Source organism: Dromaius novaehollandiae, chromosome 3 (assembly GCF_036370855.1).
Source record: "Dromaius novaehollandiae isolate bDroNov1 chromosome 3, bDroNov1.hap1, whole genome shotgun sequence".
Classification (NCBI taxonomy): Eukaryota; Metazoa; Chordata; class Aves; order Casuariiformes; family Dromaiidae; genus Dromaius; species Dromaius novaehollandiae.
In genome coordinates, this window is record NC_088100.1 from 82,195,151 (window position 1) to 82,223,121 (window position 27,971).

At 34.8% G+C, this 27,971-nt stretch overlaps 1 protein-coding gene across 2 annotated transcripts in view; it reads right to left on the reverse strand.

Moving 5' to 3' along the window:
- TTC13 (tetratricopeptide repeat domain 13) overlaps positions 1-27,971 on the reverse strand; it is a 47,185-nt gene that overhangs the window by 13,226 nt on the left and 5,988 nt on the right. For both annotated transcript variants that reach the window (XM_026117334.2, XM_026117332.2), the window contains exons 3-16: positions 27,209-27,284; positions 24,163-24,233; positions 21,869-21,934; positions 20,748-20,840; positions 19,520-19,636; positions 18,557-18,667; positions 14,720-14,802; positions 11,733-11,874; positions 10,221-10,395; positions 9,665-9,821; positions 8,425-8,555; positions 7,937-8,069; positions 5,283-5,375; positions 551-634 (exon numbers count right to left, since the gene is read on the reverse strand). In XM_026117334.2, the coding sequence (XP_025973119.2) occupies positions 551-634; positions 5,283-5,375; positions 7,937-8,069; positions 8,425-8,555; positions 9,665-9,821; positions 10,221-10,395; positions 11,733-11,874; positions 14,720-14,802; positions 18,557-18,667; positions 19,520-19,636; positions 20,748-20,840; positions 21,869-21,934; positions 24,163-24,233; positions 27,209-27,284 (1,532 nt within the window). The remainder of the gene's footprint in view (positions 1-550; positions 635-5,282; positions 5,376-7,936; positions 8,070-8,424; positions 8,556-9,664; positions 9,822-10,220; positions 10,396-11,732; positions 11,875-14,719; positions 14,803-18,556; positions 18,668-19,519; positions 19,637-20,747; positions 20,841-21,868; positions 21,935-24,162; positions 24,234-27,208; positions 27,285-27,971) is intronic.

Below are 27,971 nucleotides of genomic sequence, written 5' to 3' on the forward strand. Positions count from 1 at the left end.
CTATCAATCCATTTAGGTAATAGGTGGTAAAGATTTTCTGCTCCTTAAAAATTACCCGTCAAACACCACAGTTTCCTATAAGGTTACCTTCCATATCTTTTCCCATTCTCCCTCCTCCTCACTCTCAAAGGCTGGATTTATCACCCTACTATCTAATAAATTCATTTCAATATTCAGAGAAACTGTACTCTGTTCTATCTGAAGGGAACCTAGTGTCTTTAAGAAGTTTTTTTTTTTTTTTGACAGAATTGACACCACTCATATCAAAAGTATGGGTACAAATTAAACATCATCATTTATTTATAGGTATAGTGTAATTCACATAGTATTTTTTCTTATTAGTTTAGTTTTTTTTTTTTTTTAATAAGGACAATGAATATGATTTTGCATTTCCATTAAGAAATAAGACAGTTACAGATATTAAGAAAACTAGAACTTACTAGAATTAAGAAAATATCCCTCACACTTTCTGGAACTGTATATCAATATTACATAAAATTCAAATTCATGTTACCAGGGAAAATGGGGGGGAAAAAAATCAGTAATTTACCCATGATAAACAAGGATCCTATCTTTGATAAAATGAAGAATTTTCTCAAAATATTCCAGGTATCTCATGTTAATGACTTGTCCCCTACAAAGAAAAAAATATTTTTTAAAGTCTTGTTTTTCAACCCTAACAGCCCACTTTAGGGCTAAGATACAAATATTAATCATTAAAATTTGACATAATTTTATCTACAGATGCTTCATAAATTAGAGGAAACAACTAGCAGTTTGTCTGAACTGATAAACTCTCCAACCCCCATTTTGAATATAGATTCAAAAGGGGACTTACAAAATCTCTGAGGTATCATTGGTACTGTTGTTCCATGGTAAACTTTATTACATGGATATTTTCCCATTTTCAGTGTTCCCATGTACAACAAAACATATCTATATGATAATCAGATTTGTATAAGGAAATAATTGTTCTTAGAGTTAAGTACGCTAGAAGAAATTACAGAATAAAGAGAGAATTATCAATCCCCATACTGATTTTCTTTGAGAACCAATACTCTAATTTATGTATTTGCCAATATATGTGCTGATATGCTCCGACTATCCAAGTACAGTTTTCTTTCTTCACCTAAGTCTCTATACATCAAAGTAATTTTGCTTTGACTCCTAACAGTTATAAATAGTAACTGTTAAACAAAAATGACAAAAAGGTATATTTTGGAACAATAAGAAAAAAAATATATATAAAAACTTGGTAAAACTCTACTAGGATTATAATCACTCTGAGGGGGAAAATTACATACCATTATTGTACTTGTAGGAGTCCTTCCTCTTCTCCCAGTCTACAAGACAAGATTTTATAAAGCAAATGTTATCGTTTTCTGTTTGAGGAAGCAAAACCACTGTCAATCACAGGAAGGTGTATATATCTGACTTTTATTCACTCTAAACAACCAATTTTGGCAGCTTAACTCCCTGTTTAATATCTCACTCCACAGCCTCATGCTTTAATAGGCCTAGTCTCAGAATAATGGCTGAACCGGTCTTTAAAAAGTAAACAGAATTAGACCACATATACATATTTGCATATAGGAAAGGAAGGAGGGAAAGAGGAAGGATGAAAACAAATTTCCATATATAATTTGCCCTTGTTGTACGTCCCATCATTTTCCATCTTAATTAAGAAAAAAAAAAAATCTGTACAACAGGCAGAAGTGTGTCAAGAGAAGGTAACAGATTTTCCTTTAGAGGCATCTTGGAAAACAGATCCAAGTCAGGCCATCTAGAAGCAGCAGTATTGAAAAAAGACTTCTAGTGGATGGTCAAAAGTGATCTGTATTTGTTCTGACTGTTTCTCTTTGTGCAGTAAACACTATCACCAAGAATTTAAAAGTAGTAGCGTACCACGCGGTGTCTTTATTTTTTTGTAAGAACAGTCAATCTATCATTAACACTTAGCTGAGCCAATATCCTTGTTTTACCTAGGGAAATAAGTTAGGCTTTCAAAAACATTTTCTCTACTTAAAACAAAACTTGGTAATTCTCATCATTTAAGCCAAAAAGGAGATAAGGCAATGTCACACTTCTACACTTGTACAGACCGACTAGGAAGGAGTGACAATTGATATACCTGCATGTTGAGAACATTAGATTCTGGAAACCTATCAAATATTGTGAAACCTAACACTTTTCATAGACCCCTGCGACAAGAGTTCTCTAAGTTAAATCAAAACAAAAATTTTTCCTCTGGCACTCTCCAAACATTATGTTACTCTGGAAAAGAATCTTGAATTCAGAAGTCACAGAATACTAGTGTCTCCATGCCAAAACTCATTTGACAGGAATCATTGAACAATATTTTACTTTAAATACAAAGAATTCTGAATTTAAAAAAAAAGTTCTGTTAAAAGGTATCTAACCCAAACGTTTTTGTATACAGAAATACTTTGTGTAAAATTTTGATGAAAGAAATCCTAGAGGCAGCTTGAGCTAGGCATGACCAGATCTTTCATGAATACTCACAGAATGGAGGGAAGTTCCACATTTCAAATCTGTCAGTGGCTAAGCCAGTTTAAAGCATTATTCCTCCCTGTGGTTCCCATCCCTCATTTTTGCCAAATGAACTGTGCACATGCATGCTACAACAATAGCATTGTAAAAAGTTACATGCAATAAAAGACACTGAATCAGCACAACTAAGGAAGTTACCAGTAGGAAGTACGTGGAATCACTGCAGTTGTGTTTATTATATACTTCCAAAAGAAGGCATAATTTCCTTAGTCTATATGTCAAATTATTCTACTATTATTTAAGCTGCTGCCAGTAGAGCCAATAACAGATCACTAGGAAATTGGAAACTATCTACTCCCTCTTTGCATACTCAGTTTCATCATGAAGAACAAAGACTAGCACTTCATGCTTACTACCCTACTGCTATTTTCACACCTCTTGTTCTGACTGAACAACTTCTATTTTTGGTGTATTTAATAAGCATGGAGAGTTGCCATTTGTCAGCCTGAATAATCTACTATTACACCTGGTTTTCAGGTAGTCAAACTAAAGAAAGAATTCAGCATTAGTCTGACAGTATGAAAATAACTTTCAAATTATAAGCTGAATATAAAGCAACGTATGCCTTCCTGAAACAAGAGTCTGAAGACCATAAAATGATCTAATCTACAAACAAAAAGGCATTAGCTTTGTAACCTACTATTAACTTCAATTAGCATCTATTTTACAGTTGATTAAGGTAATACTGGAAGAGGATTATACAATCTGTATAATCCTGTAAGAGTAAATTCTTATTTAAAAATCATAATGGACTACAGCATGCTTCAAAAGTAAAATTTAAGAAACTATTAGCACTTACATTCATTTCTTTCACCCCTTGCCTTGTATAGAATGATCAGGAGGGAATCCAATAGCAGACAAATCTACTCTATAAAGCTGAGTTATGAAAATAGCTATTACTTGGGATGCAAAATGATCAAACAGGTATAGGTTCCCAGGATGAACAAGGATGTAATCAGCATCCATAGGTAAAATATGATCAGTTCCTCAGGTGGGGTTATTTAGGCAGCTACAAATCTAATTGTCCTTCCAGAAAAGCCCTGAATAAGTAATTCACAAAGAACCACTAATTAACTGTTGAGAAAGCATGGTCAAAATGCTGATGAGACCCACAGAAGTCAAGGCTGAGCCAAAAATGAAAGGTTAGAATTTAATTCACTGTGGGCCTGCCATTCCGGATGTTCCTAAAGCTTAATTCAGCGTTCTAAGGAATCATCAAAACAGCTGGAATAATAAATTATGAATTTTGCTAGCGTTCTCTGAGGAGGAGAAAACAAGTAATATACTTTGGCCAATAAAAAAACAGAGTTGCTGACACAGAGATCCTGTACAGGGATGCACTTTGGCAGATTAAGTGTTCAAAAGTTATTTTCAGTGTGGTAACCAAGTGCCTTCTGCTATCACAGACCAAACTTAGACATTAAGCTCTTTCCCTCCCATTTTAAAAATAAACAAACAAACGGGTGGAAAGTAACAGATGAAGTATGGAGGACACCTTTGTCCCAAAGAACAGACAATTGTGATCTCTGCTCCTTCTTAGGTGGATGAGGAGAGAAAGGCAGAAACAGCAAGGATGGACAGTGTTTGGAGCCCAAATGCACTTGATTTGAGGAAAGACAGAAGCCTAAGCATGCTACTGTCCTTAAGAAGCAGAATGTCCTGCAAGGCAACTGCTGATTTGCATTACAGTTTAAAACTACATTGTAACCGCTCCAAAAGTAAAGGAGATCTTGCTGGGTCCGTTCTGTGGTAAGATAGGAAGTGCTTGGAGAAATACTCATTAGCCTCTATATGCAAACCTTAAAATATGACCATTTCTCCCACAGATAAAAATTCTAGAAAAGGCTTTGCCTCCCTTGTCCTCTCCTTTCCAGACAACTTCTCAAAAAGAAAGAAATAGATATAAAAGCAGAATGACAGATCAAAGATTCCATACTTCCTGTTGGGCGGGGGGGAAGGAGGCGAGAAGGGAAATAAGATGAAACCTGGCTACATACTTACTCACACAAACACACTCTGCTCCTGTGATTGACAGTGATGTTGCCACACTGAGTCTCTCACACTTCTACCACTCCATGGGAGGTAGCACTGTCATTGACTGCAATACTGAGTCTTGCAGCATGGGAGAAGATGGAACGTACAACAGTGGTTGAACCGTTTATCTGTTACCTTTGTTTGAAGGCACGCCTGTTAACTTTCACAGGTCACTTTATTTTCTCATCTTTGCTTTACTTTTTCTGGCTTTGAGAACACCCAAAAGACTATATGCTTCCTCTCTATTTCTTTAGAGAAACTGGTATTAAAGGTAATAAAACAGTAATGTTTCATTATTGCTGCTACTATCTTTTACAGGTAGCAGTTACAAAAATTACATCAACAGTGATGAACCTCACTTAAATGTAAAAATTAGATTATTTGGGAATAAAAGACAGCATGTAAAAATAGGCATCTTCTAGGTACTATTTGTCTCTTCCTAAAACACAGCTGTAAAACTGAAATTCAGGAATAAGGGGAAAATGTCATGAGGGAAAATTTTGAGAGCACAGAAAACAAAATGTTCCACTAGAAAATATAAAACAAATATTTAAAAAAAAAAAAAAGCAGCACATGGACATTCAATATTGTCACATGCTGTTTCATGAACTGGTATACTTTGATACAATTCCCTGGTGGGGGGAGGGGAAGATGGGAAACTGGTAAAAGTCTCATACCTGATTAAATTAATGTGATTATTGAAACCTCTGCTAAGGCTTCGGGCAGGCATTTGATCTAACCAAAGCACAGGCTGGTCAGGGTCAGCTATCCTACAAAGATAAAGGATATTAATACTAGCACATGTTTTTCTCCATATATTTGTAATGTAAAGGAACTAAAAAAAGTAGTACATCTTAACTTGTGAATTCACAAGAACTTTGTTCATGCACATAATAATTTTAGGGAAAAGCTAGAATTCAGAGATCACAAAAAAGCTTTTTATTGAAATGCATACAGGACTTTTATAAGAGGAAGAGAACACTTCATACTAACTTTTACGTAGCTGGAGAGTTTGCCAATTGCTAGCTTTTTGTTAGCCAAACAAAGCTGTAATGTATCCTACAGTCTTTCACAGCTTTGCTTCAACCAGAGAATGCCATTCCCACTCATTCCCTCATTTAAAAGAGGGAAAACAGAATATTTTCAGGAGCACACTCCTTGAACCTAAAGCACCTTTCTGTTTGACCAGAATACTACCACGTTGTAAGTAGGAAGCAAGTGTTCACTTTCTCTTCTTTTTGAATTTAATGTCACAAAAATGAGGCTGGTCACAACTGATGTATTACGTTTAACAAATTAACAAGTAGTATATTATACAGGTAGACCCTATGTTACCCTGTCAATATGCTTTGAATATCATTTGGATAGGTTTATTTTTTAAGGAGGAGCTACCACTGTCATTACTGCCACTGACTGGCCCATTATATCTAGCTAATTTAAGCAAACATTATTTTTAATGCTATACTGTTACTACATTTCTTCCTCATCCTCTTGTTTCACCTACCTGCTATAGTTTGCTATAGTTACAGTAGACTGTAGGCTCTTTGGGGCAGGAATGGTCTTTTACTTTGCAAAAGAACCTAGCACAATGGGGACTCAACTTTGCTGAGGCCTCTAGATGTTACTTTTCTATAAAAAAAGAAAATTATGACCTTACAGTAATTGGGATTCTTCATACTGAGGTGCCCACATTGACTCCACTTTCAGCATAAATAAGACAAATAAGAAAAATCCGATTCTCGTGGCCAACAGCATCCATTACAGAACGTCTTCCTACTGATTAAGGTATATACTGTATAGTATTACTCCTATGGCAGACTTCACTTGTTCCTGTAGGGAACTTCTGGTAGCAGATCAGGACTGCTCTCCTCAAGTACTAAAGATTTCAGTATCAGTGATCTATAACGTCAAATCCAATACCCAGACAGAATGGGGATTAAAAATGAGGGTAAATCTAGCACTGGGCCTGCTAAGAACCACCTACGTATTAGGTACTTGGAAGGTAGAGGAAATCTTCATATCAGACCAACTGCTGTGTTTGCAGTAGGGCATTCATGACTTTCCAGTATTTGAGCTTGTAGTGCACTGGCATTAACTACTACAAGAGGTTTTTACAAGTTTTTGGTTCCTAAAGAATTGAACCAAAATGAATGAGATGACTAACTCCTGTATTTTGACTTCTTAGACTTAAAAATTGAAACATATGCCACAATTCCTTCTTGTTCCCAATAGTGAACATTGCTGACAGGATAATGGCAGACAGATGGGAATTTTGGGTAGATTATTAATCACTTCTGGCTTGTGAATTCCCTGAGCCATAAGAAACTGTCATAAGTTGGGGAAATATTCTGGGGAATTATTAGGTGCTCGCTCTGTTCTCACGCTTTTTGCTAAATGCCTGCAGCTGGCCCTTGCTGGAGACAGGATGCAAGGCTATATTGATTGTTGGTCTGATCCAGCACAGACACTCATACATGGCCTAGGAGCCCAAGCTGCTAACTTTTCTTACATAGAAATCTGATGAAGAGAAACCTCTTCAATAATCAGTACATAGCTGTATTACTGCAACTGTTATCTATGAAAGTTTGCAATGATTTTGAGGAGAAATAGCTCTGAGGGATTTGCTCTGAGTGCAACTTCAGAAAAGAACAGCCTACAGAACACTGCTTAATCCTTCCCTAAAGAAGTGGGCACCAGAACAGCCCACTGATAGAGGGCATCTACATCAGGGAAGGCACAGATCTCAAGGACAGAAGACTTAGCCTCTGCCGCTATCTACCTCCAACACCTCAGTACAAACACGGGGACAGAATTTGGTTTAAATGGATGACCTAAGACAGAAATCAGTCAACCATTAAGCATCATATATTTAACTTCCAAACAATTGGCTACTGATCTAATTAAGAACTATCAACCCTTTAAGTATTATAATTTATTAGCATTAAGACTTTAGAAATGATTTGTTATGTTCAACTAACAAAACATTCACCTGTCCCTCCATGTCTGTCAAGCACCTTTGTTACAGTTTCATAAGAATTGGGAGAAAAAAAACCCTAAAACCCAAAAAACAAGAACAGTTCAATCTGAACACTTGATTTGGATAAATTATTGCTATATAGCCCTTTATGGACTGCACAGGATTTTTTTTTTTAATAGACTGGACCAAACCAAACAGGAAGATACATTAAAGGACACAGAAACAGGTGAATAATTTCAGCCTAACAAAGAACGAACAATTGTTCAATCTGTTTTGACTTCAGCCCTCTGGTTAACTGAAACATGCATCATTATTACAAATTAAGGCTTATTCTCTCTCTTCTTTTACCATTACCTTCGCCATTTTACAGCAATATCAAACATATCTCTCCACTGCATCAATCTGGTTTTCCCATTCATCCGAACTTTTGAGTTTGCCCAAGTCCGCTGCACAGCTTGCATTACTTCTAATGTGGCCAATCCCATTGCTGAGCGGGAGTAGGGAACACGGTACAAAAAGCCAAGAAAAACAGAACAGAAAACCAATTAGAGCCAGACACTTTTTTTTTTTTTTTTTTTTTTTTAAACAGACAGGAAAACTGAAGCAAGGAAGTGAAGTATTTACAGGAAAAGAACACCCAGTATCAATAAAAACTGGGAGAGCATGACTTCTGGTCCCTGAGTAGGTCAAGAAGTTGATCATAAATGGTTAAAAAAATTAAAATGAAAATTTTATTTGAATGAGTAGAGCATAAGACTGATTTGCAGATCACAAAGGCATGGCATTAAATTATGACTGCATAGAACTCTTGCTCTCAGATTCACAGAACATTTTCAGTATACCTCTATGTATTCTTTTATTTGGAAGAAATCCTGGTGTCTCATATTGCATCATTGAACCCAGATGATCAGCTACACATATGAGTTCTTGCACATCAGGCTTATAGCTTTCAAAATTCTGAAATAACACATCTCTTCCAGAGAAGAAAAAAAAAACAAAACAAAACATAAATCAGACATTACAACTTTCAGGACCTATGCTGACAAGTAAAACACAGATTTGCATGTATGGTAATCAACACTGTTTATGTGGGAAATACTCAAAAGCAGTATAAAGAACACTCATCCTCCCTCCCACCCCACTATACACGCACAATATATGGCAGTTACACACAATACCTCACATCAAATATTCATCCTACTGACTTCAACAGCAAATCTTACCACTGCCAGAAGAAACAGTATTTCACCTTTAGAGTTTAACACAGTAATTAATACTAAATAAAATTCACAGATAACACTTAATCCTTCAGTGCTACACTCACCCTGCAGAACCTTAACGCTAAGTAAGAAAAGTATGAGTATATAAACTACTCACTCTAACTTCTTTCTTAACTCTGTAAATGCTTCATGAACTACAAAGGCAGATGCTATTCCACACACGTGCCATATATTTTTAACTCATTTTACATAAACAAAGTGAATACATGTGAATAAATCTGGAAATTAGTTTACGGCAGCAGAAATTGATGCACCTCTTTTCTTTAGCTACACTTTTTTGAAGCCTAGTTTATTAAACCCCCTGGGTTTTGGGGGCACAAGTCACTCTCCTCCTGAAATACTGATTATCTAAATTATTCTGGAGAATTTTTTTTCCCCAGTGAGACCCAGTTGTCATTAAAAACTGTTTAGCATCAGGGAAATTACACTTATAACAAGAAAAGGTAAAAGGGGTACTACAGAACAATGCGTTAAGCATCTCAAATTTATCAATGCCTTAACATTAATTGCACAGAAAAGAAACAGCATGCTTAATCAGTAAGGTTGTATAATGTGAAACAATACTGTTTGATTATATGAAGAGAGAAATGAAGAAAATAAGTTTCATTCTTTATCTTATAAGAGCTAAATCAACTCTGATCCATATGATTTTGAAAAGGACTTACAAGCTCTGTGTAATTCCACTTTCATACAGCAGTAAACATTTGCACTGATATAAATGCCTCAGAACAGTACTTTAAAAAGTCAAATAGAAAAAAGACATTTGGAGGATATTTAAAGAAGGAAAAAAAAGATCACTCACTTTATATGTGGCTGCAATCCTGCCTGTTCTTCATAATTTTCTATAAGAAAAGGAAGATTTTTGGCCCAGTGGTCCTTGAAATTTCCAGGAAGATCTATATCAATATTATATTCTGTAAGAGGGGTATCCAGATGTGCATGCAAGTATCTAGAATACTCTGGAGGAAAGAAACACAATAAAATTAAATACCATTTGCATGATCAGCCTAGTTACATAATTAAACAAAAACAAAAAACAGATTATACATTTGTCAGTTATCTAACAGTAATACCTTATTGAAGTAATGCGAAATAATCTAATTTTGCTATTAGCTAATTTCCAAGAAAGAAATAAGTCTAGTTTAGCTAAGAAGTATCACAGCACTCTTTACTGCTACACAGAAACCTGTATTTGATATCCCAGTTTTTAACAATATTAAGAAACAAAAATCAGTGTGCATTTTTAAACAGGCATACTCAACAGCGCTCAGGGGAATGTAGGATGGTTTATCTAAAATGGCCTTTAACTATAAGCATGATGCTTGCACTTACAGGGTTCTCTGAGGATTCCAACTTACCTCGGAGGTATTTTACCTTCAGATATTCTGGACTGGCCTTCTGGCCCGGTAGTGGATCATTTAACATAACTTTAGTTTGAGCTTTTATGCCTTCGTAAAACAGTCCCATTGCAACATGGCTGAGACCTTTCATATACTGGCATACTTCATTGTATGGTTCTAGCTGTAGACATCTCTAGGAGATTAAAGAAGCAAAGCACTAATAAATCAAGAGAGATGATAAGTTTCTTCAAACAAGCTCAGAGGACCTGCACCAGACAAAAAGACTTACTGATTCCTAAACTCCACTTTCCATCACTATTTTCTTTGAAATGACACTGAGTACTAAAACTGAAAATATTTTTCTCACCTTTGCTAGCAGTTACATTAAAGAAAGGAACTGCCATATGCTTTTGATCATACTTTAGTAATTATGAAAATAAATCATGTCTGCTTCAGTGATATTAGTACCACAAAAGTTTCATTAGTTGAAGCAAACTAGACAAAACATACTACAAATGATATTCATAACTGGTCATTTTTTAATAGTTCAACATATATACTGTGCCATTTCTTCCATCAGCATCTTGGCTAATTCATGCATTAGTACAACTTAATATGTTACAGTCCACTATTTATTATATGTTAATTGCTTATCAAATTCATATTTATCCTTCAAAATTAATTCTCTAATTCTTCTCCTAATAATTATATCTCTACAAGAGTATCTTCATCTTAAAAGTTGAAATATTTTTTCAAATACATCAGTATCTACAAATTGCATTATATACATGGAACATGCAAAAATTGACAAAAGTTGTTCTCTCCTTAGATGCAGGATAAACATACTCTCATTCAGAAAGAGAGGCAATTGTTCTCATGCCTCATTTCACTCCTTGTTTTAAGGATATGGACATGTGATTACAACATGTGCCTTTATTGTTCTGTTTGAAAATGACAGTATTATTTAATACCAATGGGGAGAGGTGAAATTTTGTTTACCTATAGGAATACACACATTTTTACAAGCTCAATGAATCGCTAAAAATTGTGAGCTGTTTTACAATGGGGGGGGGGAAAAATCAGAAAAATTAGATAAATATTGGAACTCTGTATGTTTACTTTAACCTTTAAAAAAAAAAAAAAAAGCTAAATCCTTTCTTCCCCCAGATATCAGAAGTCTTTACGTTCCACCTCAAGCTAAAACATCAGCAAGAATACAAATACTAATTTCAAATACAAACAAACAAAACAGATAAATCCTTTCAACCAGAGCTTCGTTTCAGAAATTCATGAAGCAACTAGAGGAAGTGTCTTGGTTCTAGCCAAATTAGATTTTCAGTTAAGAACTGTCAGGTTATATACATCATGTATGAAGGACTTCACAAAACTGAATTTTAATTCAAATGCCCATTTGTATTCATGTTCAGAACAAAAAGTCTTGCCCTTTGTTGATTTTACTGCATTTGTTGTCTATCAGTCATACTTAAAACATTTACATTTTGAATTTATTTAGAGTCTTACACTGCTTACCTTAAAATTCTTCAATGCTTCATCTAAGCTACCATGATGATAAAGCATCATTCCTTTGAGCTGTAATGTCTGAACATGATTTTGATTTAGCAGCAAAGCCTTCTGAAAGCTCTCTGTAGCAGCATCAAAGTCACCAAGCTCTCTGAGTAATTCCAGAAAGTGTAAAGTGAGGAATATAGAAAGTAACAGTAAAAACAAAATTATTCCTGAAAAGTTGTTTTAATGAGTCCATAGGAGATATCACTAAAAAGGAACATGACACTAAGGGAAAATTTCTTTAACAAAAATAGTAATTCTGCAACTGTTCTTCAGTGGTAATAACAAAACAGATGCCCAGAGTTTTTCCACTTACAGAAGTGTGTACTCTGATATGCAACCCTGTAAGACCACAAATTTTCATAATTCCAAGTGGACATAAACCATAAAAAAACCACATAAACCATATCTATGGTATTTCAAGAATCAAAATTTTGACAAAAAGCATTCTTGGAAAAGACTACCTATAACAAGTCTTTCTAACGTCCAAACAGAAACACTTCTTACATACAAACTGTTCAGATGCTGAAGAAGAAAGTATATGGTGTTTGAAAGCTAAAACTAAGGAAGTATTGATTGGAATTACTACATGTGCAGGACAACTTTTAGTAAAAATAGCCACCAAAAGAACTAAAGAACTATCAAGAATAAATAACTGAAGAAAAAAATTAGGTTATGTTCTTTATCTACTATATTGATTTTTAAAATCCAAGATCATTAAATTCTTTCCACATCAAATTAAATGAAATTGTCCCAAACAATAATGCTAAAAAAAACCCAATAACCAGTTTTAAATACATTTGCAACAAAGAAATTTTAGATAGAACACTGACCAACCACAGCTCTTTAGTTCCAAATACATGCTCAAACACAAAAGTTGCTAGACTTGAGGCAGGACTTAACAGGTAAAATGCTATAACTCATGGCATGCAGGTCAAATCAGAGGCTCAGAATTGTCTACTTCTACTATAAAAGTGTCTTTAAAAGACCTTTTTAAGCATTATATTTGAAACTTATTTGTTGCAGGAGAAAGAAGAGTTGAACTTAATAAAATTCAGAATTTTAGAAAGAAAGGTGAATCTGATAGCTAAAACTAACTGAGCACTGCCTTGGAGAAATCAGATTTTATTTCTACATCTGTTGCAACACTTGAGTGCTCCAGATGAAATAACTCAGATTTTTCATAGTTGGTCTCTAGTTATGGTCTCCTCAGCTGCTAAACAGTATTCCACCTAGTTTCGGGCCTTGTCCTAGAGATTCCTTATCTAACTGCTGAGAATTTACATGAGTCAACAATAGTTGTGCTTTGAACATTAAGTGTTAAAAAAAATATCTGGTAAGACCAGCTCTAAAGTCTTCCTTGTAAACTACATGATTTTAGTCAGGGCTGATGGAGACTCTCAAGGACCTTCAGCCACCTTATGAATTTCCATTCCACCAGTGGAAATTCTGTTCTTTTTGGTCTCTACCCTTTGGGAAGAGGTAGGCTTCCAGACATTCTTTCCTCCAACATTTCCTGAAGACCAGAGTTTAAAAAAAAAAAAAAAAAAAACTCATTAGGAATATTCTGGTTAAGTGACTTCTGTATGGTAAAACAAGTCTGAAAAACTGAATCATTTTAAAGCTTGCTTTTCCCCCACCCCGTTCAAAGCCAAGCTTTTTCACATTAAGGTTTCTTGGGCACAGGATGGAACAGCTGGTCAACCAGACAGACAGTCACACATCAAAATACAAATGAAAAAAGTTAAAAGTTTTATTGCAAACGTAAGAAGATCCATCCTCCAGGCTAAGTTACTGAGTATTTACTAATGCCTAGAAAGTACTCAGACACCACAATAACAAATCCCACAGAAAAATTTATGAAGAAGCTGGTGGCTCTATATTGAGTTCAGAATTTAGATACTGTGGCAAATAAGGCACAAGTCCACACAGCAAATAATAAAAAATAATAATTTAATTGATGCTGCTTTCAGTGAAGCATAAAGCCCAAAGGAAAACAGCACATGATTATATAATTAAAATCTATATTTATAATAGTTTTGTACCACCAAGCCCAATTAGCGCTTAATAAGCAAGAACTATTTAAGTTGCAGCAGCATTTATGTGGTAGAACAGGGCTTTCCAAAAATAAGAGCTTAAAATATGAAATAAAAAAACTGACAAGAGACAGTGGGCTGGGAAAAGAAGAACTACAATGTACAGGCAGAGATATTCTGTTGATGATTAGTTTATGTTCTTGTTATAAATAAGGTATATGTACTTTCCTCCTTAGTGATTATCTGCAGACCACCTTTAAAGAAATATTTTATTAAACTGCAAATTAATTTACATTTAAAAGACCAATCAGCTTAACAGAAGAAAGAAATGACTCATTACCTTACTACTTAATCAAGATTACAATTTTTTAAATCTAGCTGATACATAAGAAATTACAAGCCTCTACTAAAAATATGGTGAACAGTAAATTGGCTAAATTCTCAAAACTGTAAATCTCTTTGGTGTGAGAGATTAATTGATATAGGACCTAGCAGACCTCCGATACTATAAAAATGACACATACATCATATAATGAGTTATTCATAAGTTTAAGTAGTACAACAATCTCAGAAGGCAACTAATGAGCGTATTAATCAAACTAAATATCTAGACGCAGTTCGTATCAAATACCTCCACCATTGAAATCGTTTTGCCTACCTAAAATGCTTCTTACTGAAACCCACCATTCACTTAATCTTTCATTTAGAATTACTAGACATTGAATTACAATTACAAAGCAAACCTGAAGACTATTCATATTGAGCACATCCTGACATAGCTATACTGGCTCTAAGAGCTACCAAATACAAAACCATGCAGAACCATGTGTGTAACAAACGTGTAAAACATACTGCGCTTTAAAAAACATGATCAGATGGAAAACACATTCAGAAATAGTTTTTAAGTCTGATTACCTGTAGGCTTGTCCCAGACTCTTATATGCATCTATGAAGTCTGCTTTCTGCTTCAGAGCTTCTTTGAATGATTCAATGGCTTCCTATAGAAAAACACCAATGGACAAAATAATTTGTCACTTACTGCATCTATTTAATTTTAGCACCTTCAGTAATTACTAGCCATGAATTTACAGTTATTCATTAAAGTCTTTCAAAGGTACAAACAAGACATCAATTTATTGCAAAATCTATAGAGTAATAATCATTAAGTAACAAAAATATTGCAACATTCACATTTACAATTTAATTAAAGCATTAGCTGGAATTCTTCTGTCCATTTTATAGCATACTATGGGAACAAACTATTCTTTCAGTATTTTAGGAGAATTTACTGATGGAATTCCTTCAGAGTTCACTTTTAAAGTTCGGTCTAGTTCCTTAACTAACACAGCCTCTCTTTACAGTCTTCCTGTGTGATTGATAACACACCTTTTAATTTTTGCAGACCAAAAGGTAGAGTACAGATGTGAAAGGGATTTTATTGTTTTATTGAGTTTACACACAGTTCGTAAAAACTCTGTTGAGGGACTAAAGACATCATCTTCATACAAAAGTAAGTACTGCTGCTGTCAGAAATAGAATGGCATAAAACAGCTAAAAATAAATATATGCACATGTTCAAACAAATGTTTTCCTCCAAAGGATCTGGTCAAGAACTTAGGTTTTTAAACCAGACTGGCTAACAAAATTAGCAAAGATAGTAGAGAGACTTAGAATTAAGGATGAAATAAGCAACTATTTTAGTCAGTTTACAAAGTCCAATTTAAAAAAGTATCAAGTATATTCTGTGCAGTACAACAAGCACCATGAATGTTTCTTGAACCTAAAAATATAAATATATCTAAAAAAATATAAGCTAATCATCTACCATTATTGACTGGCTCACTTCATCTAGGTAAGTTCTAAACCCTAGTAGATTATTGCAAACACAAAAGCAGTGATCTAAAACAACAACCTATTTTCACTCAAAAATGAAAAAAAAAATCTCTCAATTTTCAGCAGGCCTAGTATAATCCAATAGAGGACCTGTACAGCCTTCCTTTAAGAGGCAGCCTGAACCTGACTGGGAGTTATTAGAGGATAGCTAGAGGTCAAGGTACACCTGGAGATGCAAAGCCACTTCCTTACAATTTCTCAGCAGTAGTATATTAGAGAGGGAAGAAAGAGTGGTAACTGGCAAGACTCCTCTTTCAAGAAAAAGGATGGGAGCACAAAGAGAGGGGGAAATGCATGGATCTGCACATCTGAAAGGAGAAAGTATTGCTTCTACTTTGCAAACTGAGACATTATTTATCCTTGTCAGTTATAGTTCCATCACCATTTTGTGGGCTTTCTGCTGTCCGGACCAAAGATCAGAAATTCGATCAGACTATTATTATTGAGACCTCACTTGACTGAGTTAAGATACAGAAGATGAGTTCAATGACAGCCTGAAGTTCTACTGGTTTACAGTGAGAGTCTGAAAAAAGACCAATTTGGGTACTAATAAAACAGAGAAGTAAGCCTGCCTGCTAAAACAGGGCAGTGATTGCCTGTGAAAGACACTGGGCTGGAACTCAGGAGTACTGGGTTTGGTCTCCTTGTTCTGTCAAGCTTCCTTCCTGTAACCCTTAATGAATCCTAACCACTTAATGCCTCAGTTCCTCATCTGTAACAAGAGATGATATTCTCTTTTCTGACAGGAATATCTGGAACCTAAATTAGCCAGTCCTTCAACTCAAACAGTATTTTCACTATGACTGCCCTTAAAAAAAAAAAAAAAAAAAAAAAGCAACCAGTGGACCCCTACATATTGCTTCATATGCTTGTGTTCTTAAAAACATCCGACAAGGAGTTTATCTGAGCATACACAAACGCGTACACCCACTTTCACATCAATTGCAAATATATTTTTAAACATTTATTTACACAGGGTGCATCTACCAGCATTTCCAACATTCAAGTAGAGATGCTCTGAATTAAAAAAAAAAAATTCAAAAATACAACCTCTCAGCCTATAAAAATGCAAGGCTCAAAGTTCTCAGAATGTCAATTATAGTATCTGCCATTAAAACATACTAGGTTAAATGACCTTTAGCTATTTATCCTAATTGTAATGAGAATTCTAACACTTAAATTAGAAAAGAACCCACAATCCTTTCCAGCTGAGAGGCCATTAACAGTTTCATTAGAAAACAAAAGTTGCTTAAACAAGAAACTGTCTGGGTTAATGCTATTAATCTTCACTAACACTATTATAGAAAACATTATTCATCATAATGAGTGGGGGAAGAAAAATAAGCGGGTTAAAGTCTATACTGTAATTATGTATTTTACAGAGAGTTACTCTACATGGTAGAATCTTCATTAACAATTGCAGACAGGTAGTTTTATCAATAACATTTTCACTACCTATGTTTCTTATTTTACTGTTATGTGACAGCCTACTGGAAGCACTTCATTTAAAGAGTCAGAGACAAAATAAGCCCAGAGGTAGTGAAGGATTTTGAACACAAAGGCATGAGAATAAGTGTTCTGAATATTAAGTTAGCTTCAGTTCTAAATGCCAGAACTGGCCAAGCTCCCCTATCTTAGTTGCAGTTGTGTGTTAAAAATTACTGCTCTGATTAGAAGCATGCAGCCACTTCGAAGAGCAATCTCATCAAGACTCAATCTAAGCTCAGTTGTGCTATATCAAAAATTAGAATATGCCACAATTGTCCTAGGACACTGCAGGAAATACACTGGCAAGTTGGTGAGTGGCACACTTCCCCAAAGACTAACCAGACTTTTGTAAAATACTCAGAGTTCCTGTGCTACTTCAGTTTTCAAAAGAGAGTCTGACCCATCAAGGTAGTTTTCCCATTTTTTCCTCCAAGTGCAACAGGAAGCTAGCTGAGTTTGCAGATGGAAAAAGGGATACGTGGAAGATAGGTAGCAAGATATCTATATGGCAACTGTAGCTTCTATAGTGTGATGGGATTCAGAAGAGTCCAAAAGCAACTATTCTGTTCCTGTAAGCATCGGAGATGTCAGCATAGGTCACAAAAGCTTCTCTGCTGTTGGAAGTTGGGAATCACATGGTTGCTCCCTCACTTTTCAAACTGAGGATTTCATAAAACTTGTCAAATTACTCTCCCCTCAGAGAAAGAGCAGCAGTATCTCCCTATACTTAACAAGCAAGAAACAGGTGCAATATTATTCAAACAAAAACATAAAAGTTTTGAGTCAGAAAATCATGCTACATTAAAAAAACATGGGGAGAATTTACTTCACTGCTGATTTTAGAATAAGGGGGAACAACTATTTTCCCTCAATTTACATATGAACATTTCAGAACCAACATTTAACTGAGATACAAATGCACAGATGAAGGGTTTTCTATCAGTGGTTTCCCTAATTACCCCATGCAAGGAGGAATTTAACATTATTTTCCTCTTCATCCCTCTTCCTGTCACAATAACTAGAAAGTCTTCATTTCATGGAGAGAAATTTTGAATGTAACTGTGCAAATTTTAGTGAAGGTGCTAAACACAAACACCTTTGAAGCCACCCCCTAAACACATGATCAGTTGTCACTGATTCACAAAGATCCAGCTAGACCCACAGCACTTCCATGTCATTGTCAGCAAATCAACCAGATTTAACATGCCAAAAAATACTTGATTTTGCTTGCAGTCCTTTGTTTTAGAAATCTTTCTTAAGTAAGAGAAAATATGTATATCAACACCTATGAAATTTCTACAAATATTTTACAGAAATAACTTTGAATAGAGGCCATTGTTTAATATGTACCATTAGTAAATATAATTTTACCTTCAAAAGTCCTCTGTGGAAAAAGGTTAAACCTTTATAAAGCATAGCTATAGGCTGATTTTTGTTCAGTTCCAATGAGTGCTGAAAGTCTTCATGGGCTGTTGCATAATCCTGAGATTTTTTTTTTTTAAAAAAAGCAGATTTTAGATGACAGAGGAAACACCATACTAATAAAGACGAATACATACTTGTATCTTGATAAAAATGAACTAGAGTTTTGTTTAGTATATGAAGTCAGTGTCGGGGTAAACAGCAGTGATTGCCAACTGCTACTCAGAAGACCAAAGAAAAAGGAACGTACAATACACTTCCAACTTTTTTTTCAGCAACTCCTGTATAAAACATAGTAAAGTAAATGGAAAAATAGCTGGAAATAAGCAGAGTGAAATCAAAATAATAAAGTGGAATATCAGCTATTCAGTATATAGACAATTTTTGAAGACAGAATTTAGTGTAAAACAAGTAACTTTAAGAACACCAACATAAACAGAGTCCATAGCAAAATAGGACGTTAGCATTTTCTGCAGGATTCCCCCCGCCCCCCAGGATATATGGCATTTACTGTCTTGGCTGTAACTCTCTTACTTTTTAGATAGCCATTTAACAATAGTCCTTAAATGCAGTTGTAGATTAAAAATGTAATAAAATTAATTTATCCACGTCCTATTCCTCAAACACACAAAACAATCCCAGACATGCCTGCAAGTAACTTGTGTGCTTGCCCTTTGCTTCTCTGCATTAAAAAGACATGCAGGTGAAATGCTTCAAGGACATCTCTGAACTGCTGGAAGTCAACTACAGGAAAAACTACATTTTTTTGTTTTTAAATAGGAAAGATGCTCTTGAACAAAAGTAGCAACTGATACTCAAAGGAGAAAAAAAAAAACCCCACACAATCCCACCCTATCCCCATCCACACAACCAAAAGGAAAAAAACAAACAGAACCCCCAAAATCCACTAACCTCAGATATGAAGTACAGGGTACCTCTGTGCCTGTAGAGTCGTGCCGAGGGTTGCAGCTGAATAGCTCTGGTGAGATCAGATAAAGCTTCACTAATTCGGCCTAGCGGGGATAATATCTAAGAGTCCAAAGCAAATACTTAGTTTAGACAGAAGAGGCTGAATAGAACAAATGCTAGTTTTAGAAATATGAAGGTTATTCTTTCTAAAGTTCAGCTATAACAGAATGCTTGCTGGAATGGACTGGAAAACTGAACTTAAATTCTATTACCAATTTCAGTATTTATTTTTCTTTATTACTTATCAAAGAGGAAACATGAAATATCAATGTACTTCAACATCACCGTACTTCAACATCACCACCACTGCTCACAGAAATACAGTAGTCCAAATAAAAACAAGCCAGCCAAAGTAATATACCCCATTTCATGTTGTTTCAACACATTCAACTGAAAACTTAATTAAAATATTCTCATAAACCATCTTAATTTTGACAAAATAGACTTTTTCAATGGAAAACTGTCTATTTTCCAATTATTTGAATGCTCAACCCCTACATATCTAGACCAAGATTAGTTACACTATTTCCAAATCATTAAAAATATGAAAATTGTGAATTACAATTTCATATTAGGGCAATTATTATTATTACAATGTTCTGAGGTTAATGAATATTTATGCTCTTGATATATCAAAGCTTTTGCTTGAAATCCATTTTCTGTAATTTAATTGAACAAGCAAAATGTGATTTTTAAAATTAGAAAAACTGTATCTCAATTATATTTCAGTTATAGTTGTGACTACAAATACCAAAATGTTTGATTAAAAACACATTCCTTAAGTTCGGAATTATACTCACTTGTCATAACTGTAAATTTACTGAGGTGATACTAAACGCAAACATTAGGGTTAAGTGATGTTTTGTTTCATTATATTTTAGAAAAGCATAACTTTGCTGTCTGTTGTGTCAAAAACTAAGTACTTGCAGATAACATATGCTATTCTGTTGGCTATACTAACTCCATATAGTGTACGTTTTGTTTTAAAACTAAATATTCCACAAATTACATTGTTTTAGAGCAAATATGCATATTTTAGAAACAAGGAGGAAGGTTGGCAAAAAGACACCAGATAACAGCTTTAGTCATAAAATAAACAAAGAAATACTTGAAAACATTTCAGAATTTCAACCTCTTCCAAAGTTCTGAAAAAACAGACAAAATTGCTCACTTCTGCCCGCTGTTCAAATACTTCAGGATGATCTGGCTCCAGGCTAATTACCCTACTGAGCTCAAACAGAGCAAGCTCAGCATTTTTCATGTCCTGAAAAGAAGAAAACAAACAAGCTAAACAACTGAATATATTTACAGTAATATACTCTAAAGACTGAAGCACAGTTAATTCAGCTAATATTTTGAAAGTACATCAGTTTACATTAAATGCCCTTCAATCTTTGCTAACAAGATTAAGATGCAGCATACAAGAAATAGCTAAAAAAATCAGATATGAACAACAAAAAATACTCTGTACTTAACTTTGTGCTGCTTGTGCTTTGTGCTTAGTAACTTACTATATTAATACAACTGTGAATAAACATTAAGGTTACAGCTCCATAGGTATTCTTCTTGGCAACAAAGCTGGCTCAAGCTCTCACGCATTTCCTGCTTCCAGGGTATCAATGCAACTATGTATGCAGCTAACTGAACTAGAACTCAAACACCAGTATTTTCACCAGTACTGTCTAATAACCTAATTTGAGTATGCTGGAGAATGGGTTGATGTTGTTAGTATCTCGTCTATCTATTTAAACTTTTATGCTGCCCTCAAAAAATTGTTACTTTATCTATAAAAAATGGTTATATAGCAAGTTCTGTATCAGGTTTCCTTGATCATCTTCTTCTTTTTAAAGTTAAAGAAATTCTGTATGAGATAAACAACACCTTTTTGTCTCCTAAGTGCTATTCACAGAAACCCTCATGTGAAGTTGTCTCAATGTATAACAGAATTGAGAGGAAAAACTCTTGCTGGCAATAAAAAACATGCAAATATGACAAACTTCAAGCTCCTGTCAGCACTGTTGAAGAATTAAAGATTCTGCACTGTGGAAATTTTTAAGGAGTTATTCAACTCATCTGCCTTCTAGAATTCCAGCAACCACTCAAATCATGATTCAGTAGGCTACAGAAACTCAAGCTACATGTACTACAGTCTACTTTTAAACCTTTTTCTCAGGAAATTGAGCAGTCAGCTGTAACTGATAAAAACCCTTGAAGGGGTTTGAACTGTCAAATGCCTTCTTATTGTTTATATTCAAATAATTCAGACAGACAATAATTTAAATAACTACTCACATGTAGTCCTTTTTTCCCATATGCTATCCCTCGTCCATAAATTGCACTAACCAGCTCTGGCTCTTCCTGTTCAGATTAAAAACAAATACAATAATCATTACCAAAAAAAAAAAAAAAAGAAAAGAAACTAAGGTATCTTTGTATCTTTCTTCAACATATATTTAATTCTTGCTGATATTATATAGTAAACAATGAACACACATAGTTGCCAAGCAAAGGTATTAAACAGATTCTATTACAGCTCATACTTTTATATGCTCATAACTTTCAGTGTAATTTGGTGGAACTCTTCTGTACGATTTGTTTGGAAAATGAGCTAAACATCTCCACCAAATTTGAGGGGAAAGAGGAGGCTTCACGTAAGTAGTAATGATATTCACACTGCTTCTAACTATGATACATAGCAAAAATGTTTAGAAAAGTTACACATACTTTAAAATTTTTCTTCTGACTATACCTATGATCTAGTTTTAGAGCACAAAATGAAACAGAAATAAGGACTACTGTTCAAATACAAAGTTCTGCTTTTCTGACTTTTGATGCTGGTGCAGGTTTCCTTTTTATAGAAGTGGCATATGTTATTTAAATATAAACACGAGAAATTAACAGGCTACAATTAAATTAAGAAGTTGTGATATCAAGTGTCCAAGATACCAAAATGACATTATTTAATCAACAATGAAAGTAATCGTACTGGCTTCATCTATCGTTTTTTGACAAAAAGCTTTTTCATTCCATTGCTAATACTATTTCTGAAGCACTGCCCTGTGTATATCTACTCAGGGTAATCAGAGTGCAGTTATAGTATCAGTGACCACCTACCAGAAGCTACATACACATTAGTATACTCTTCTGTCACAACTTCATTACTTGTAACCTCATCAGTAACGGTAAGACATCTTCTGTTTAATGTCACTGAAGTGATAATAAATAAATACAATTCAGCAACTGAAAATTTGCTTTGCTCTGAATTACAGAAAGAATCAAGTTTAAAATTAGGAAGTAGGAAATTGTGAAATCCTGATAAAACCTGTATTCAGGCAGCAACTAAACTGGAGGCACTCTGCCAAATAGTTCTGTTAAATTCAAGCAAATATTCCTTGGTCGAGATTTAAGCCCTTAGCTTTCCAAAGCCATAGGTCTTAAATAGTTTGCTGAACTTGAGTACTTAGGTGGATGCATCTAACACCAGATAAAGCTACTTATTTTTCCAATATAATTTACTCCAGCCACAGTTCTCTCTCCAAATTTAAGGAGCCACAACTGCAAAACTAGTTTTCTTGGCACAACTATGTCTATGCAAACCGGTTTCCCTGAAAGCCAAACAGGAATTACACATCTTCATACCTGCAACCAACACAGCTGCACTACAAAAGTTTGTAGCATAAGGCCTCATCTCATTTAACTAGGATGATTGCCAAAAAACAAGTATTTCATTGACTAAAGAACAGTAAGTGGTATACCCAGTGCTGACAGCTTGCCAGGCTTGAGTTGTTTCCAAGTGTACACTTGCCAACATCAACTTCAGGTAACTTTCCTATTTTAATACAACAGCTAAACAAGCACATTTTCATCCTGCCAGGCATTTTAATACTCAATTTATGTATACTTGAAATTGCTTTATGGAAGAGAAAACGAACATTTACCACCACTTCACATCCTTTCAAACATCCAATAAGCATAACATTTATTCCTACTGAAATGTGCACGTTACAAATCTTCTACTGTATTATATACACACTTTTCACAATTTCTTTCTACAATCGCTATATCTTGCTTATCTTCATTTTTTATTAACTTTCCTTCTTACTCAAGAGAAGGCAGAGAACAAATTAAGTGATTTTTGAAGCAGCATTTCTCACTAGAAAAATCATTCCCCCAGTAGAAACAAATTCAAGACATAGGTCTCATATCTGAAAAAATTCTGGGTGACATCTTTTTGTCCTACTGATAAATATCCTAGGATAACTTCATTAAATTACTATACTTTCACTAAATTGAAGTATAAGCTATGTGACATTTGAGTTAAAAAAAGAAAAATCACACACCAGTATTTGGATTATTACCTTATAGCATGCATTTGTGTGCTACAACCAGAGTATATTGAAAAGCAGTCTCATGCTTCTGGTAGTCACAGGTTCTTAGCAATAAAAATACAGTATTTAAAATCCTAAATTGAATTTGTTTTAGTAAAAGCCATATTGTAAGGGATAATTTCATAACATGTCTTTTATAAAGTTACCTGCTCCCTCAAATACTGTACTTAACATAAGGGCTCCAAACAGAAAACTTACCTGCAGCATTGTTGAAAAATGCCGTATAGCTTCATCATACAGGCCATTGCCAACCAACACGTAAGCAATTGCTAACAAAAGATTACAAACATAAGTACAACAGTGAAAAATATCTAATTTTTATACATTTTAAAATTCTATTATATTTAATGAAAGTCTCTATATTGCACTGAAGTGTTGAAGTCAAACAGCTTCTAAACTTTCACTGAAATTTCTTTACTCAACCACTGCCTAGCATTTGTGAATTACTAATTCATACTGTGCTCATCAGAATTCTTTTTCAGGTTGTGCTTTTTTTCCTTCCTTCTTGAATTCTTTTTCAGGTTGTGCTTTTTTTCCTTCCTTCTTGAATTCTTTTTCAGGTTGTGCTTTTTTTCCTTCCTTCTTGAATTCTTTTTCAGGTTGTGCTTTTTTTCTTCTTCTTCTCCCTCCTCCCACCCTCCCCTTTTCTGCAAGTTGTTCAGGAAAGGGTCTTCGTTAGCTTCTGAAGTACTTAGGACCAGAAAAAGTACCTTGATCCCTTTTGGTTGCCCTAGATGCTTTCTCAATTATAAATGAGACTGACTGATACTTTTTTGATACTTCCCATTAGAAAGTGTCTGATTTTACTTGTCTGTATACATTTTGCTAAACTCTACTAGCTCACAGTAAACTTTTCCTTCACTTGAATTATCCGCAAAAAACTGAGTCAGCTGTTTATCAGAATGAGACTGGAAAACTACAGCAGCTTTACTCCTGTTAAAATACAAAAAGCTTTATTTTGAACAGCTCTTGCGTCCCCACTTTGGACTGCAGATTACATATTTGGAAAAGAAAGAGACCATTGTTTTAGAAACATGCTCTTGTAATCTCCACAGTTTCTACAAAAATACAGTCAAGTCACAAGACTTCGAAAAGCGGTTGTTGCATTTGTGTGACTCAACTTACCATTTCTGAAAATCGAATTTCTCAAGATTTAACATGGTCAAATCCCTCCTAGTTCTTAGCTTTGGGCTAAGCTGTGCCTACACTGCCCACAGAAAGCAAGCATGTTGTAGACCAGAGCTTTGAAAGGTAAAGTAAAACTTTTCTCTAGACATTTTGCACAAATGGCTAACAGTGGAACTGAGAGCTGGGGATTCACCTTTCCCAAACTTCTGATGCGTTTTAGTGGTCAGCCACACAGTATGGAAGAGAACTATTGGCTCACTTATTTACGCAAATGTGAGAAAAGACACGAGTCAATTAAAATAAAGTATTTTTTAAACAGACAGTGTACTTTTTTAATAGACACACATATCTTTCAGGCAGTATTAAACAAATTCTTTTGTCAGGAAAAGTTATACGAAAGACAAATGAAAAATCCATTTCTTTCTTAAACTGCAAATGCAGAGCCTGCCTTAATCTTGGAACATTTCTATTAATCAGAAGAAAGTGTTTGTGTGCAATAAAAGCATTTTCCTCAATACATAGAAAGCTTCACCTGCTGCAAATATGTAGCACTGCCACAAACAAAAAGAAAATTGAAAGACTCAAGGACAGGTTAAAGAGCTCTTAGACTTTTTTTCACTTCATTCGCCTCCAAGCCTATACAATTCTTAAGACTGCTTGGTCAGTTTTATGGTCTCAGAACATGAAACAGTTGACATATAAAACAAAACAGATCACCGTGCTTCCTCAAGTTTTTTTTTCCTTAATGCTGGCATGGTTGAGTTAATGAAGAGATACTGGTGATAGGACTCTTGGCAAAATACAGGAGGCTGTAGACTATGCCTATAAAGCTACAAGAAGTGATTGGCAGCTAGCAGTTGTTACAGTATCAGCTTCTTTTAAAATTTTCTCTCTTAAATTCATATTTTCATCTTTAAGTACTACAGAAGTGACAAACATTTGTACTTTATTATGAAAGTCTAAGGGTTAATGATGGTCTATTAGTCCAAACATTTGGAAACCACTATTGCCTCAGAAATGCCCCAAACATTTCACACATTCTTGTGTGAAGCATTTCTTTTCCTCAAAACAGGTACAAGAAAGAGCATACACACACAAGAAGGACCCAGGCTCCTCACATGATGACATACTCGAAGCGGGTAGGCGCTGCTAGCCTACAGAGCCAAATGTGAGGATAGGGACCTTCTGGTATAGTCTTGTGAGCTCTGTAGGGAAGACAGTAAAAGCATCAACTATCTTCTGCTGGATGGAAGTTCAGGATTCCATCAACATAATTATGTATGCTAGGAATATGAAAAAAAAGATTAAGCCCTCAAGTTTTGCTGAAAAAAATCCTTGAAGCAGAAAGTCACGTCAAAAAAAAAAACTCAGTTATTTTAACTTTGTCAGACAACTTATGAGTAAAGTCTCCCCTTGCCCTTATATAAAAGGCAGTTTGCACTCTTCCTTGAAACTCACCCTCCCCATCTCTTTGCTGCCTCATATACCCCTGCTTCCTACAGAGGATATCATTTTGGAGAGGCAACGCAAGCAAGTAACGCCTTCCTCAAAGTGTTTGAGAAAAGTATTTCTCATTGCTTTATCTGAAATGCATCCACCTTCTACTCTGAATGTGCTTTCAAAAAAAAAAAAAAAAAAAACCACACACAACAAGCAGTAGACTGTATAAGGACAGCAATTCAGAAAGCCTTCCTGCTGCCTGTAAGATCTGATGGTAAGACTGCATGGGGAGTGGAAATAGATTCAAGATCTATGCTTGATAGAAAGCATAGATGATTTGCTATGATTTTCTGGATGTTTGAATGATTTTAGACATCAATAATGAGAGAAAGAGAAGCAGGAAGTAGTTGTGACTGTTTAACAGGATTTAATCAAAATGCTTTCTGAACACTTGCTTAAGCAGATATGGTAAAGAGTCCAAGTGAGAAAAGCAGAAAGAATTATTAGGAAGAGATAAATATACTCTTTGTTTAAGCAAAGAAAACTCACTAGCCTTCTTTTTGGACCACTTTTAAATTAGTGTATCACTAAGGAATTATTAGTTTAGTTTGAAAACACTCAGTGCTACTAGTCAGCATGCACGTCACCTGCACAAACCTTATATAAGACATCTTACCCAACTCTTCATTCGTGTTGTCATTATCAGTAGCAAATGGAAATCTTTTTTGTTCTGCAAGCGACTTTGCTTGGCTCTGTAAAACATCATTGGTTATAACATTTAGCACATAATGGTAAAGAATTTAATTGAAAACCCTCCTCTTAAACACTTAAGAGAATTCCTTACATCAAAAAGTTAAGACTAATGTGACTGCTCTAAGCTAACTGAAAACAAACTCATTCTTAGTCTTCCCTAAGGAGAAAAGTTGATTTTCAGTCAGATGCTGCTGCTATTCTCTCTAATGTAAGGCTAAACAAACATTTCAGGTAAAAAGACATTGTGAACATTTTATCAGTGGTTGCTCTTTCTATATTACATTTGTTTAACATCAAGTTTTAGACATCTTCCTAGGACAAGTGCTACTTCATAGGAAAGTATTTTTCTTTACCTCACTATTTATCCTTCATTCCCTAGGAAGGAAAGGGGACTAAGGAAGAATAAAACACTGAAAAGAAAACAGCTCCAGCAATAAGGACAAGTCTAACTAATAGTGCCATACTAAAGAGAAAAAGACTGTCCTTTCTCTAGCAAGAACTTTATGTCAGCTACCAATGAGACAAAAAACAGACTGCAACTGTTTGAACAAAGCAGAACATATAATGCATCTATAAAAAACAATATTGACAAAGAAACCATAGGTAACTGTGAACCTACCAGAGCAGCTTAAAAACACAAAATGCCCATTTGATTAACAGGCCTTCCTTTATTCTTGCCTCTTAAA